Below are 14,318 nucleotides of genomic sequence, written 5' to 3'. Positions count from 1 at the left end.
TGTATAGTTACAGAGAAGAAAAGATATCGATGATGATGCGGTCCACTGATTCTCAACTGGTGGGTCGCAGAGCCGTTTTCAGCGAGTCACACAGCCACGAGGCGCATGTCTCGGCAGCCGCGTAATCATTGCAAACAGTTCCTTTAAAAAGAAGATATTTGAGAAGTTTGAGGTGACAAATTTCCACACTTTGGGTCGATACTTGAGGGGCAGCCGAACCGGTTGAGAACCACCGACATAGACAGACAGTCATTGGCTAAGCAAGTAAATACGTGTTAACCACATTCTGTCATCGGCCGGACGGTGCTCGTCATTGTGTTCATTTACGCTTTTGAGGGGACATTGGTCAGCAGTGTTCCCCATGATTGTGTAGCAAACTGACCCACACTGAGAGACCAGTCAAAGGCTGAGGAAACCTTTTGCAGGTTTTTTGAGTTAATTAGCTGATTCTGTTGCACACGACTTTCCAATACTGAACTTAGCATAAGCCCCGGTTAGCGTATTTTTCGGATTACATCCAACTTGTACTCAGAAATGTTGCGTCTGTGCACATCTTGTGTTATTAATACACAGTGTGAGTCCAACTGTGTTCGTAGTGTATTTTTAATCACAAAACACCACGAAATGAGCACAAAAGCATCATGGAAACCGCAACCGGAAGTCATTGTCCTCGCTCGCACGTCTATGAAGTCACTAGCGGTTGACTCTGTAGTTCTTTGCTAAACACAGTTACGCCACAAGTCTCTGCTTTTCTTATTGATCACGGCTGCGAAATAACCCACGATGCTGCTCAAGAAAAGTTGCAAGTGCCGGCATTTTGACAAAGACTGAGAGAAACACTATTGAATTGGAGAAATACGGTAACTGGTAGCAAAGTATGAAGGTGGCATTGCCATCTTTGTCAACAAAACATCTTCAATCAAGGTAGAAGTGATGTTAAATGTTAATGCATTCCTTTCATTGGTGATTTACAGTCATCAAAGACATGTTGTGATATGTAGTATTCTACACTGGTCACGAGGTGCCAGCAATGTTACATTGATGAGACAATAGCCACCGCAAGAAGTACTGCACAGAAACCAGACATAAAAAAGGAACACCGCCAATACGTGCGAGGCTATATTATGTCTTATTTATGTCTGATGTGTTCTCTTATGTCTACTATATTGGGTAATATGAGTGTAAAGATGACTATAGGGGTGTTAGTTCATATCTACAGGGCTCTAATAACAATATTGGAAGGTCATAAACGTGCTGTCTATGCTCTAACTGCAAAAGTATTCCATTTATAAATAAAGGATCCCACTTGGCGGAAATTCACTTGTGGCGGTCGGGTCTGGAACGGATTAAAAGTGTTTTGTGTTAACATATTTGGGTGTCTGGAAGAGATTAATTGGATTTACATTACGGGAAAATTGTATTCTTTTCTGTTTCGGTTTAAGTCAGACCATCTGGAACTAATTAAGCGTATTCCAATTTTCTGAGACACTGAATTTTGGGTTTTCGACAATCATCATAATCACAATAATCGTCAAAAGGCTAGAAATATTTCACTGTATGTGTAGTAAATCTGGATAATATATGGTTTCACCTGAAAATCAGTGGGAAAATATGTATTTATATTTTTCACAGTATTCTTCTATTTATTGTAGCCGTGTTTGCAGGGTGGAAAAGCAAATGCTTGGAGTGTGTTACTGCTCTGTACGAATGAATGCACAAATACATGTGGAGGTTGCAGCTTCCATTTAGACGTATGACACGACTAACGTGCAGAAGGCACCGAAATCTGCTAAAGCAACATAAGGCACAGATAACCGATTTCTCCAAATGTATTATTGAGCAAGCCTTATATTTTCATTGCCGTTGGAAGAGTTTGGATGTAAAATATTTGCAGGCGAGTCATTCAAATTCACGCCCCCGGAATAAAGACTTTCACTGTCAGCGTGAAGGAATGCGTGGGCGAGCGTGCAAAATGTACAACAAAATGTATGTTTTTGAGCACGCGTGTTTAAATTATTTAGCGACTGTGATTTGAAATGTGTGAATGCGTGTTTACCAAAAGTTCTGAACACAAAGTCACCACGGAAATTAATTGAAATGCTCACAGAGGCAGCAGAGAGTCAACAGCTGGTTTGCCCTCTGCCAGTACTTCATCTTTCTGTCATGGAGCACATGAAGACGCAGCCATTTAATTAGGAGCGGTCCTGCCATTATGGACGGATGATGGCTTGGGACATCAAACAACTTTGCGAGACGACGCGGCGCGAGAAAGAAGGGGGATGTGGATAATTGCGGAGAAGTGACAGCACGGCCGTATCGCTCATTTCAATATATTCCCAGCAAAACTTGGAAAAGTGTGAATTGGGGTGTGCGGTAAAAGGAAACCTATATAATGACTTCCAAGATGGGATTCAGAATGTATAACTTTAGAAAATAACCAAGCAGAGGAAAATGAGGCAAGACATGAATGTCAAATAACAGATTAGCAGCCACAATCTCACGCTCGGCCTCTTTTATGGCGTTATTTGGTGATGCGAACACAACAAACACTTAAAATCGATCAGCGACTTACACTTTACCTTTACATTTACATTTTATCCCACCTATCCTATCCTATTTTAGTCTTTAGCCTAAAGCAAGTGTCTCTCCCACTCCCCCATTCCCTCCTCCGCCATAGCGTCTTCTCTCTGCACCCCCTCATTCCATCACCTCTCATTTGTGTCAAACTAAGACATGATGTGAGTATCCCGATTTCGAGAGCATCATTTCATTTCAGAACACTTTTCTGGCATGACATGAAGTAGTCTCAATGAAAACTGCCCGGTTCTGGAAATCCACAACCCTCGCGTGAGGCGAGAACACGCGTCTTTCTCTTTTCTGTGCGTTGTACTTGACAGCCCCCTTGTCAGTTTTTCACCCTTTAAATAAAAAAATAAAAACACCAGACAGTCAAAAACCTCCAACAATGTTTTATACACATGGTGTGACCATCTAGTAACAGGCATAATCATAATAACAAATAGTATTTTCATCATTTTACGCATTACCGGAACTTCTTTCCTGGGAACACCGATTTCAGAGAGCCCATAGCGACGGACGCCACTTCCGTCAACAGCATAGAGAGTGTCTTTTGTGTTTACTACAGCAAACTTTGTGAGAGAGGACAATGACTATTTTGGAACAATTGAGGATCCAGGAGGGTGAAATATTGGAGCAGACGGGGGCTCGGAGATTCGGGACTGGCATGACTCCAGGTGGTGTATGTGGGGAGCTTGCCAAGCCATGACGACAGACGTTTCTGCTGCACTGACTGCTTTGTGTGTCTGGCATGGAGGACACTGCTCCAAGAGACTACATCACAACAAATGAATAATTATTAACGCAAACAAACTCTGCAGTGGTAGAAACTTTTTTTCCAACGACCCAAAATCAGCTGGGGGCAGCTGGACCAGACGGACAACTGTCCATAGAGTAAGTCACTATGATATTGATTCTAATGCAGCTACGTATATACACACTTGATCTACCCAAGTAGTTCCTCGGTGTTGGCTCCTACAATAACAATGTCACTATAGCTTGGTTAATATGCAGGTCACAGCATGTTTTTTGACGTTTTTTTAAGAGGACTTTTTAGGCGAAAGAGCTGAATTTCTATTACGTTCATTGCTAGCAATGGAGTGCCAGCATGAGGCAGCAATCGAGAATGAACACACACGAGAAAGACGTGCTCTTGCCTCACAAGGATTGTGGATGATGGTCTTTTTTTTTTTTTTTTTTTAAATGCAGTTTTCCTTTAAGTATTGAGAGAAACATGGTTAGGATTGAGTTGCAAATGAGCCATTTTGGAGAATTTGCTTAATTTCACAAATGTGAATGTGGCGACACACAGCATTTCTAAACTCCTTTGTGAGCATAAAGGGATACATTAAGGATGCTGACATCTTCTCGCCCCAAAATAGTTTGGTCAAATTCCAAATTGCATGACATTCGACTTTACAGTTTTCGCTATTTTATGATTTGCTCAAATCAGTGTGTTAATGTTGACCATCCTCAATAGATTAAATGGCCATTTCTATGCAATTTGAAGCCCGTTTTCATAGAAGAAGACCAACACAATGTGTTGGTGTATGCTAATGAGCGTGGTGAAACACAGCTATGGCACAGCCTAAATTAAAAATGGATTTTCCTTCATTGAGGACAAACAACAACAGAAGCCTCAATGTGTTGAGTGCGGCGAGGAATTGGCGAAGGAGCGCATGAAGCAGTCGCGTGACCACACGCAGAAAAAGACACATACAAAAGGTATAAGCCTCTCTCAGTTCTGGTGCAGCAATGTGATGAGCGAGTATTCTTTCCACGCCACTCGAGCAGTAAAAACCCTCCCAGCATTCAACACTACCCATCTTTGAGTGCGGCTTCTCAGTTCTGGTTCTGCTGAAAACAAAATTCAGAAATAAATTGGATATTGACTTCGGAGTTGCTTTATCTACTGTAAGTCCAGACTTTGAGGCTCTTGTCAGGAGCAAAAAACACACCAAGGTCACCCTAATACCCCATCAAATTCAGGTGAATGTCAACATTATAATACAATATTTTGCAGCCGTGATCCAAAGAAAAGCAGAGACATAACGGTGTTAGTTAGCAAAGCACTACAGAGTAGTTGGAGGCATTTGTAACAGTGACTGAGACAGGAGGACACCGGACAAACTGCTTTCCATCATGGACCACCAATATAGGGGCAGCAAAGCTCATTTTCCAATAGACTCCTCCAGTTCTGTCCCCACAGTAAACGCTACAGGACTTCATTCATTCTACACGCCATCTAACTCTAAAATACCTCACCTGTCTGTAAAAGATAATTCACAACATTATTACGCTGTACTGTCTGCCCTCCCTTGTATAAAATGTACGTTTACTTGCATTTAGTTATATTTTTTACACACTATTTGTAAATATGCAAATCTTGTTTATGGTATATTCTTTTTATTTTACTCATATCGCACTGCATTTTATGTAAGAGTGTTTTTCTTCCTCTACTGCAATTGAGATACTCAATTGCAGTAGAGGAAGAAAAACACATTGAGATACTCAATTGCAGATACTCCCTTGTGGATCAAGAAAGTCTGTCTCAGTCGAAACGCGACGAGACGCGTGCCATAAACGGAAAATGTACGCAAACCGAGGCAAAATTTGGCAGTACATTTTTTTACGTTCACTGAAAAACACGTTACATGCCACAGCATTTTCCAATCTCGTGACCATCGATGGTGAAACGCTTTGATACCTTTTCAGTTCTGAAATACCATGTTGTACAAATTCCAATTTTCTGGCCGATCATCAAACTTTAAAAAGCCGATTCAATCTTGATTTGTTTTTTTAAATAACTGACAGAATACATGTCAATATTCCCATCTTATTTTGTTGAAAAACATTGAACAATACCCATGAAACAATACAAACTTGTTTAACTCCACATGCAGTAGTTCTCATAAATATAAACGAAAAGGTTACACTGCAGACCTGATTTGAGACTCTTACCAAAAATAAAAGTTCACGGCTATCGAAAACGGCTCGTCTCTTAACGCTATGAATTCCACCATTTTCCTCGTAGTAACTTTGCTCTTTTCACTGCTCGTAAGCGCGAGCAGGGGGCCGCTGCCGTCAGTCTGGCTCAGCAAAAGGGGACAGTGGCTGACTTTCAGACCTTTGTGGAGGTAGATAATATCCGTGAATAAGCTTGGTTTCATATGTAAGGGTCTGCTTGGCTCCCACCTTTAATACTGACAGGAATATAAGACGACCTGGAATATCAGAATATCAGACGGCCCCTCGGAGAAGAAAATGGGAGAGTTAACAAGAGTTGGAAAGAAAGCTGCTTTCAAAGAAACACCGTGGTTTTAATCCTAATCATAATTCACAAAACACAGCTAAACAATTTAAGGATAGACTACAGCGTGTGTGCATGGGGGGCGTGGGGGTGGGTTTCGGGTGAGGTGGGGGGCCCAATTTTGTGCTAGCCCCTGTTAATAGCTGTCAGAATCCACAAGCCCGGCCTAATAAAAGCAGCATGTATCATTGATTTTGTGCCTCCTTGGCAGTGCTGCTCAGAGGGACCCCCCTCCCATCTGCAGATATGTGATCTTTAAGACCATTTTCTGTCGCATGCATGAAGTATGAATGCACTGTCGAAAATCTTTCATACGGCCTTGCAGAAATTAGGACATTCCAGCTTTTACCTCATGGCCATACACAGACACCGTCATAACGGGTAATGATCTCATTTTTCAGTGTCCACCGAATAATTGAACCAGCAAGACTGGTGTGTTTTTCAACCAGTACCTCTCAAGTGTCTTTTTAAGAAGTCCATCGCTTTAATAACCTTCCTCTCCCCATCCTTTTCTAGGTATTCAAGAGGAGGTAATCCTTGAAACAGCCTTGTCCGTGCTTTTGAGGAGTTCACATTTTTTTGTTAAAACATCTTTCAGATGGACGACTGAAAGTGTACTGGTTTGGTAATGTGGTCTTTTTTTTAAGTTATGAACCCAGTAGGTTAATTTAGGTCATGTTTTGCTAGAGTTCATAATACAGTGCCCTCCACAAGTATTAACGGAGACAAAGGTTTTATGGGCTGATGCATTTTTGAGGCTCATCTCCATACATTTTGGCAAATTCCAGCTTGGCCTTCCCATTATTCCTGCTAATGAGTGGTTAGCATCTTCTGGTGTAGCCACTGTACTTGTGTTCTTCCATGAACAGCAGATAGCAATACCTTCAATACCTTGTTGCTGATGTTTCAGGGTCTTTCTTCACAGCTCTCACAATGTCTCCGCCATCAACTTATGTTTTCCTTGGTCTACCTGTTTGGCATCTGTTACTTACTACACCTGTGGGTTCTTTCTTCTTCAGGACATTCCAAATTGTTGTACTGGCTGTCACCAATGTTTGTGCAATGATTCTGATTGATTTTTCATCTTCTCTCATTTCAAAATTGCTCGTTTTTTCCCCCCCCATGCACAGCTCTCTCGGTTGTTGTTTTCACCTCGTAATGCAGTATACGCAGGCAAAATCTAGCCGACCTGTCACGTCTTGGCATTGTGGTGCTGTGGCGACGACCCCAGAATGCAGAGAGCCAAAAGCAGGTAAAAAAGTATCCTTCAATAATACCGGCAGTGCAGCGGCAGGGATTCAACAAAGACAGGTTAGCAGTAGCGTCACGAGACAATGCAACGACCAAACTAAGAAGCGCGCACCTGAACTAAATAGAAGGAAAGCTCAAATTAGCAGCAGGTGCGAGAGATAAAAGGAAAAAGCAGGCAGACACAGACCAGGCAAAACAGGAAGAGCTACCAAAATAAGAGCATAAAACCAGGACCGAGGCATAAAAGTGAACATAAACCAAACTGTCACACGGGCTAACTCAAGGAGCGTGACACTACCTAACCTGAAACTGAGTGTATATTTTCAATGCTATTTATTAAGTAATGCACGAGGACACACCTGGGCATCAAAACACATGGTCAGTCACATGTTCCAATGCTTTTGCGCACATGAAAAATAGGTGGGTTCAAACAAAATACGGAAAAGTAAAGGAAGTGTGCTCACTGTTCCAGGACTTCAGGAGGGCACTGGAGTCTTTAAAGGTCGTAAACATGTGCAAAGACAAAAAGGGCCATGCTTAAAATAGAATCCAAGCCATTAAACTCAATTTAAAGTTGTTTTTTTTTTTATTTTTATATTTAAATCAATTTCGAGGAAGTTGACATCAAATTGAAGGGCATAAAAGATGTTTTTCAATACTGAAAGTGGTTCTGCGTGACACTAACGTCACAATAGTCACCAATTGCTCCAATTAACGCCTCTATTGAATGAATTTCCTGTAGTTTCCTATATTTCTGGGTCAAAACAGCTGTAATGGCTGTAGGCAACCCCCTGATGTTTTAACTAACTCCACAAAAAGGCTGATGCTGTATTTGAAATATCATGCAGCTGCCTCTTACCTTATGTACCTCTACATGCGCTGTAAGTTGGTTCTGCTATTCCGTTTGCTCCTTACCACTATTGCAACATTGGTTCTATTGCTGCTGTCTTGTGGAATACAGTAGATCTATCAACATGAGAGTAAGTCATTTGCTTTGGTTGATATTTTAAGCACATTATTTGTGTTATTGTCTGGTGCGACAATCCCCCCACCGTGGCCAGACGTGCTGCACTTAAACTTGCACATGCAGGCTCCCAAAAGGCTTCCATTCATCCCAAAGGAGTTTGGATGAAACAAAGCAAAAAGATAGAGCCCTCACGCACTCGTGCAGCTGCCAATGAGCTCCCCCTTCGTTTCCTTTCTACTTAAAAGCCAAAACATAGTCAGTAAATATTGATTACATAAGCATATAGATGGCATAGGAGTGTGTTGTTCCTCTGCGTGCGTTTGTGTGTTTGAGAGCCTTACCTCCTCTCCTGTTGAGCTTGGCATAGCCGGGTGCATATCCATTTGAGAAGACAGATGAGCTGGTGAAGGCTGTGTGCGGCAAAGGAGAGGCCAGAGGCTCATCGCATTTTGCTGTGGAGACAGAAACGATACGATGACCCAGGGAGACAGAAAATAGAATATGAAGGAGGGAATTAGGGAAAAGACAGACGTGCGGACATGATGAGATGAAAAAAAAGGGAGGATTTGCAAATGATATTGCTGCAACAATGAAACACCACCAGTCATAAACACTTCAATTCATTGCAACGTGAAACTTTCCAATTTGCATGCAAAACATGGGTGAGCTCTGTGAACTGGCAAAACAAGGTTTGAAAATCACACATTTATCTTGAGATGAGATGAGAAATAAAGTCATATAAACCTACCAGCCATAACATTATGATCACTTGCATGTTATCACTGCACCAAGAAAAAGCAAGCTAACAGCTAGCATGCTAGCCCCTAGCACACAACAAATGGCAGCGGGAACACTACACAGAAGACTACCATCAAAGGCGTCACCTACTGCATTTATTGATTAATTTAAGTCAACTATTGAGTCAGGCCTGTGTATTCCCTGTGATGTTCTTTATTATCCAATCCTTATGTAAACATTGCCAGCACTTCCTGAACCTCTTCTTCTACCAGGAAAGCCTGTTGATTAGCTTGAGCACTGCTGCCACCTAGCTAGAGGCTCGTATATCGTTCAAGCACGCAGGCAGGCAGGCAGTGCATTAAAACATGGGCATTTGTGGAGCCGCTGATCAATGCATCAAAGGAGCCTCCCACACCACACGGCGCAGCATAAAACTGTTTACAGAGCCACTAAATGACTTGAGCATGGTGGCCACACAGCCTGGATCTCCGTCGGGCATCTCTGTGTGGAGTTTGCATGTGCGTGCGTGGGTTATCATTCCAAAAACATATATGTTAGGTTCATTACTCTAAATTGCCCACAGGTGTGAATGTGAGTGTGAATGATTGGCTGGCGCCCAGTCCAGGGTGTGCCCCACCTCACGCCCAACGTCAGCTGGGATAGGCTCCAGCATACCCGCGACCCTAATGAAGTTAAGCGGCATAGAAGATGGATGGATGGATATACAATCCATATGTAAACACTGCCAACACTTCCTGAATATCTCTTTTTTTCTAAGCCTTCTTCGCTAAAACTGTCACAAATTATTTGAGCATTTAGTCTATGGCACGGCTTGAATCGGTTGAGAAATGTGCGAAATATGGAACTTTCCGATTCATTTTCAATGGAAAAAAAGCTCACGGAAAATGCGGAATTGCAGAAAACATGGGAATTTTTCGGGAAATATTTTTGGATAACACACCATTCCTGCATGAGCTGAACATTTTTATGTATGGACAGGAATGCGGGAGGAATGCGGCACTGGTTAGCAAACAACGAAAGTAGAATAATTTGAAAAATAGAAGAAAAATGGTGCAGAATTGTTTATAAACTCGCACTGTCAATCAAAACGGAGCATAATGAAATAGCATTTGATAAAGCGTGAAATAATTCAACATAACTTCATAGCTGCTATAGCATATTGTTTTCATAAATTTCCCCAGTGACTGTGCATTATTTTTTCCCGTACGGAAGACGACAAAATTCTCCTGAGTACAGAATGCAAGCCTCTAATCTGTTTCATTATTCCTTAATCATTTTACAAAGCCTTCAAAAAAGGGGGCCTGCCTTTTCAGTCAAGCATCTGTCCCAATGTGCACTGTGTCTGATAAACAAGCTTTCAAGCAGGAAACATGATAATGTGGAGACAAATTGCATTTTGAAAACAGTTACAAACTCCCCAAAGCACAAAGCGTGCCATTTCACACTTTAATCCCCCAACACACACAAAAAACATCCTTCGCCTGCAAATGTAATTTAAAAACGTGCATTCGGAATTGTGCTGCTCTCCCGTGCTCTACATTGAGTCGTGGATTTAACGGTATTTCCTTGCCTCCGTCGCCAAAGTGCTTGCTCATGCAGGGGTCAGTTGGTTTCCTTGAATGTGCGAGGTGCAGTCATATGAAGAAGTACATGTGAATGGCGAAGTTAACTTCAAAGAGCGGATGATTAGGGTACATACATGCCCACTTGAACCTCCTCGTAAACTTCAGCAGCAGGTACAATCATCATTACACACACTGGCCAAGCTCGCTATCAGCTATGTGTCTCTGTTAAACCATTCCCCCTGCAACCTGTGTTACCTTGGGAGCCTTTAACGTTACAACCCAGTTGGAACAGACACTAACTTCGTACTTTGCTACGAGTTTTCTTGAATTCAAGTTTGTCATCTTTGTAATGAAAGTTCGGACAACCTTTTTTTTTTTTTTTTTGCAGCCGTCCTGAATAAAAAAAAAAAAGTTAAAAAATACGCAATGCGCTTGAACGCCTCATCGGAGGAAGGAAGGAGACAGACACAGAGCTGTTCACTGTTCTCTGTGCGGCACTGTGAACAAATAAACCACCCGCAGACACATACCAGATTTTCCCGACTATCTGTCAAAAAAAATGCATCACGAAGAGAAAAGAAAATTGCTGTGGACTATAAGTGGCGTTTATTTAGAAACGTATTTCACAAAACTCAAGGCCAAGCACAGACCTTTAATCTGGAAAGGCAAGTTATTCCACCACACAATAGCACACAGAACAGGCTGAATAGGTGTCCGGTATGTTAACGTACCACATTAACAGTTATTCAGCTACACAAGAGCATAAAGAACATACCTGGGAGGTTGAATAAGCTAAACTAACATAACAACTTAATTAACTTACCCGAAAGCAAGTTCACCAAGCTCCCAATCCCATTCCACATCACTGAACTGATAGCACTCTTCATCCTTTGTGTCATTACCCTAGCTCGTGGTTGTCGACGGCAATGTTGACTCCTCGGTTCATGTCAGTCAGCATGTGTTAACATTTAAAAACATGTTAAATTATTTATTTACTCGGATGTATACGTCACACCTGATTATAAGTCACAGGACCAACCAAAGTATGAAAGAGGTGTTGTTTATAGTTCGGAATATACGGTATTAAAGAGAATTGCCTCGAAAAGAACTATTCTCCACTCTTCACACGGACTGAGTCACCAATGTGTGGATTGTTTGGGCTTTTGACGAGTTTGTTAGGCACACTGTTTGGCTGGACGTACGAAAACCAAGACATATTTGTGGCAATCAGAGCACAAAAGTCCAAGTCGAGTAGCAGGTCTTTTATGGTCGAGTCAAAAGTCATCAAAATTGCCACTCGAGTCCAAGTCGCGTGAGTCGAATCCACACCTCTGAATTGTGGATAAGCCACGAGTGGGGGGGGGGGGGGGGGGTACCGTCAAGTCGCCACAAAAGGAAGCAGCAGCATAAATAGTTTTTCTTATCACACTGATATAAACACACAAAGCAAGGAAACATTTCTTCCAGTATATTAGCTTCCATGTGGAGTGAAATGTGGTCTGTCAGACCAAGCAGATGGAGTCAATAGCGCTCATGGCCCATCATGTTGCGTGCACCAATGTGTGAGAGTCCGATTTAGCAGGGAGACAATTGTTTGCATCGTGTTTGTGTGTGTGTGTGGGGGTGTGTGTGCAGAGTGCACGGCCAGTCGGCTGTTTTGACATATTACTCTGTGTCAAAAGTGCACTGGCGGAGTAAAAAAAAAATATATATATATATATTTATATACAAAAGAGCACAGAAGCTCAATAATGTTTTTTTGTGTGAGAAATAGTCTGCAGTGTCCTTCACGGAGAGGAAGTCCACATTTTCTCTGCCGGTTCTGACGAACCCGCACAGATAAAGTAATGAGGTCTCTGGCACAGTCGTTTGGGGTTTGCTGCACATATTTTATTTAAATTATATTTGCACTACCTTGGAGTCTATTTTGGAATATAAGATTTAATCAGCTAAGATATGAACACGTACTTGGACCAAGGATGTTGAAAATATGATACAAACGTCATGCACTGTAGCGTAGAGGGAGAGAGAGCCTTAGGGAAGGATGAGTAGAATTTAGGCATTTTGGTCTTTTGTTATTGCTCTTTGTACTATATTTTCTCTGTCTGTACTCTCTTAAAGCAAGCTAAATTGCTCATGAGCATGCAGTGTTATTGCTGTTGCTGTTTATTGTAATAAGTATATTTTCATGTATCAGCATCAGTATTAGGGCCCGAGCACAGAGTGTGCAAAGTATCCGTTTTTCCTAGCCTGTTTGGGGTACTAAACATGCACAAAAATTCACTTTTTTGTGACATTTGCCCCTGTAACCTGCCACCGGTTTCACGGATCGACATGAAATCTGGTGGAGTCAGCATAACCCGTGTTCGAAAACACACAGGAAGCTGACTATTTTGGTTAGAACCGATCATTTCGCAGTTTCAGGATTCATTTTTTTGACAAACTCCACCGACAAACTTTGAGCAAATGAGCCCAAATTCAAACCACAGATACTAGACAGGTGGGCAGACGATGGTTTGCGAACAGATTTGGGCTGTGCCATACGTGTGTGGGACCACATAGCCTTCCCTCATTAATTATGCATGACGTGCCTCGTTATCTGTCGTTTAAATAGTTGGTTTATGGTGGATTGTGTAGGACTCTTTGGATGGATTACGGTGAATATGGTGGACAGCTCTACACAAAAGTCCACATGGGACGATATATTGTCCAGCAAAACAGGATGATTTTCAAGGTCCATTCAACGCCGCTTGCAGCTTTAAGCAAAGTCCACAAGGGACAAAAATAGCCCCCATTGTAGGTCAAATTCATTAAAAGGCGACTATGTCCTCATCCTATGCTCCTCCCGCAGGCATCTTGTTAATTTTTGTTTTCTACTTTCTTCTTCCCTCTTAAATTAAGCTAAAAAAAAAAAACACCCCCAAAAAGCAACAAAGGCTACTAATTAGAAGTGCATTAACCTTTCAAAACCGCCAGACCCCCAGTCCAGCGGGCAGGGGGTTGCTTCTGTGTCGCTACAGTAACGGTTACACATTTGCCCCAGTATACACATTCTCGTAACCAGAAGAACATCAACCAACAGCTCAACAAAAGCATTTTTCTGAAAGCCGAGCACCATTCAAACCACAAGCTCTTAAATGGGCAAATGTCAAAAACAAGCAAACAGTCCGAGATCAGCGCATGCCTTGCCGAATTTCAAGTATCATGCCTCTCCTGCTAAAACGCACTGAACAAGCAGTTCCATTGACACGTCACCAGTAGCATGGATATGTGAATTGTCATACCTGCCGTTCACGTGCTGGACCTGGAGAAATGGCAAGGAAGCCATTTGTCTTTTTCTAGACAAAACAAGTACATGTAGCTGGATGCCACAACACGGAAGCTTGTCTTTTTCTAGACCAATGGAGAACATTTGTTCTGAGTGGGATTTGAACCCAAATTGCCTGCACCATGAATCCACTGTGCTGGCAGCAGAGCCAACTAGCTGACAAACACTCGCAATGTTGTTTCGACTGTGATGATCACAATAGACTCTCCACCTGGAGAAACAGCAAGGAAGCTTGTGTTTTTCTAGACAAAAGGCATATCCCCAACGACGCCATGTGGTCTGAGCGGGATTTGAACGCCGATCGCCAGCACCATGAATCTGCGGTGCTGCCAGCTGAGCCAACTAGCTGACAAACACTTGCGATGTAACCATGTAGACCTTGTACATGTAGAGAAAAATGTTGTTTATTCGGAGTATGGACCAAAATAATAGTTTCCCAATGCTTTTCAATCTAAGGGACCATTCTTGAGGTGGCTCAATGTTCAATACCACACACATAGAGCTGACAAAAAATGCTTGAAAAAATGCTTGTGAAAACAGTAGCCATTGCCACCTCTTAAA

General features: G+C 42.1%; 1 protein-coding gene across 5 annotated transcripts in view; it reads right to left on the bottom strand.

Moving 5' to 3' along the window:
- The window catches only part of cntnap2a (contactin associated protein 2a), a 297,333-nt gene that overhangs the window by 186,143 nt on the left and 96,872 nt on the right, over positions 1-14,318 (bottom strand). For 4 of the 5 annotated variants that reach the window (XM_054765349.1, XM_054765351.1, XM_054765353.1 and 1 more), the window contains one exon: positions 8,447-8,557. In XM_054765349.1, the coding sequence (XP_054621324.1) occupies positions 8,447-8,557 (111 nt within the window). Of the gene's footprint in view, positions 1-8,446; positions 8,558-8,853; positions 8,960-14,318 lie in introns of those variants that run through there. The other variant, XM_054765354.1, reaches the window with a different exon arrangement.

The sequence above is a fragment of the Dunckerocampus dactyliophorus genome, chromosome 21, assembly GCF_027744805.1.
Source record: "Dunckerocampus dactyliophorus isolate RoL2022-P2 chromosome 21, RoL_Ddac_1.1, whole genome shotgun sequence".
NCBI lineage: Eukaryota > Metazoa > Chordata > Actinopteri > Syngnathiformes > Syngnathidae > Dunckerocampus > Dunckerocampus dactyliophorus.
Note: the sequence above shows the minus strand (reverse complement) of the source record. Positions and strands in the feature narration are given on the sequence as shown.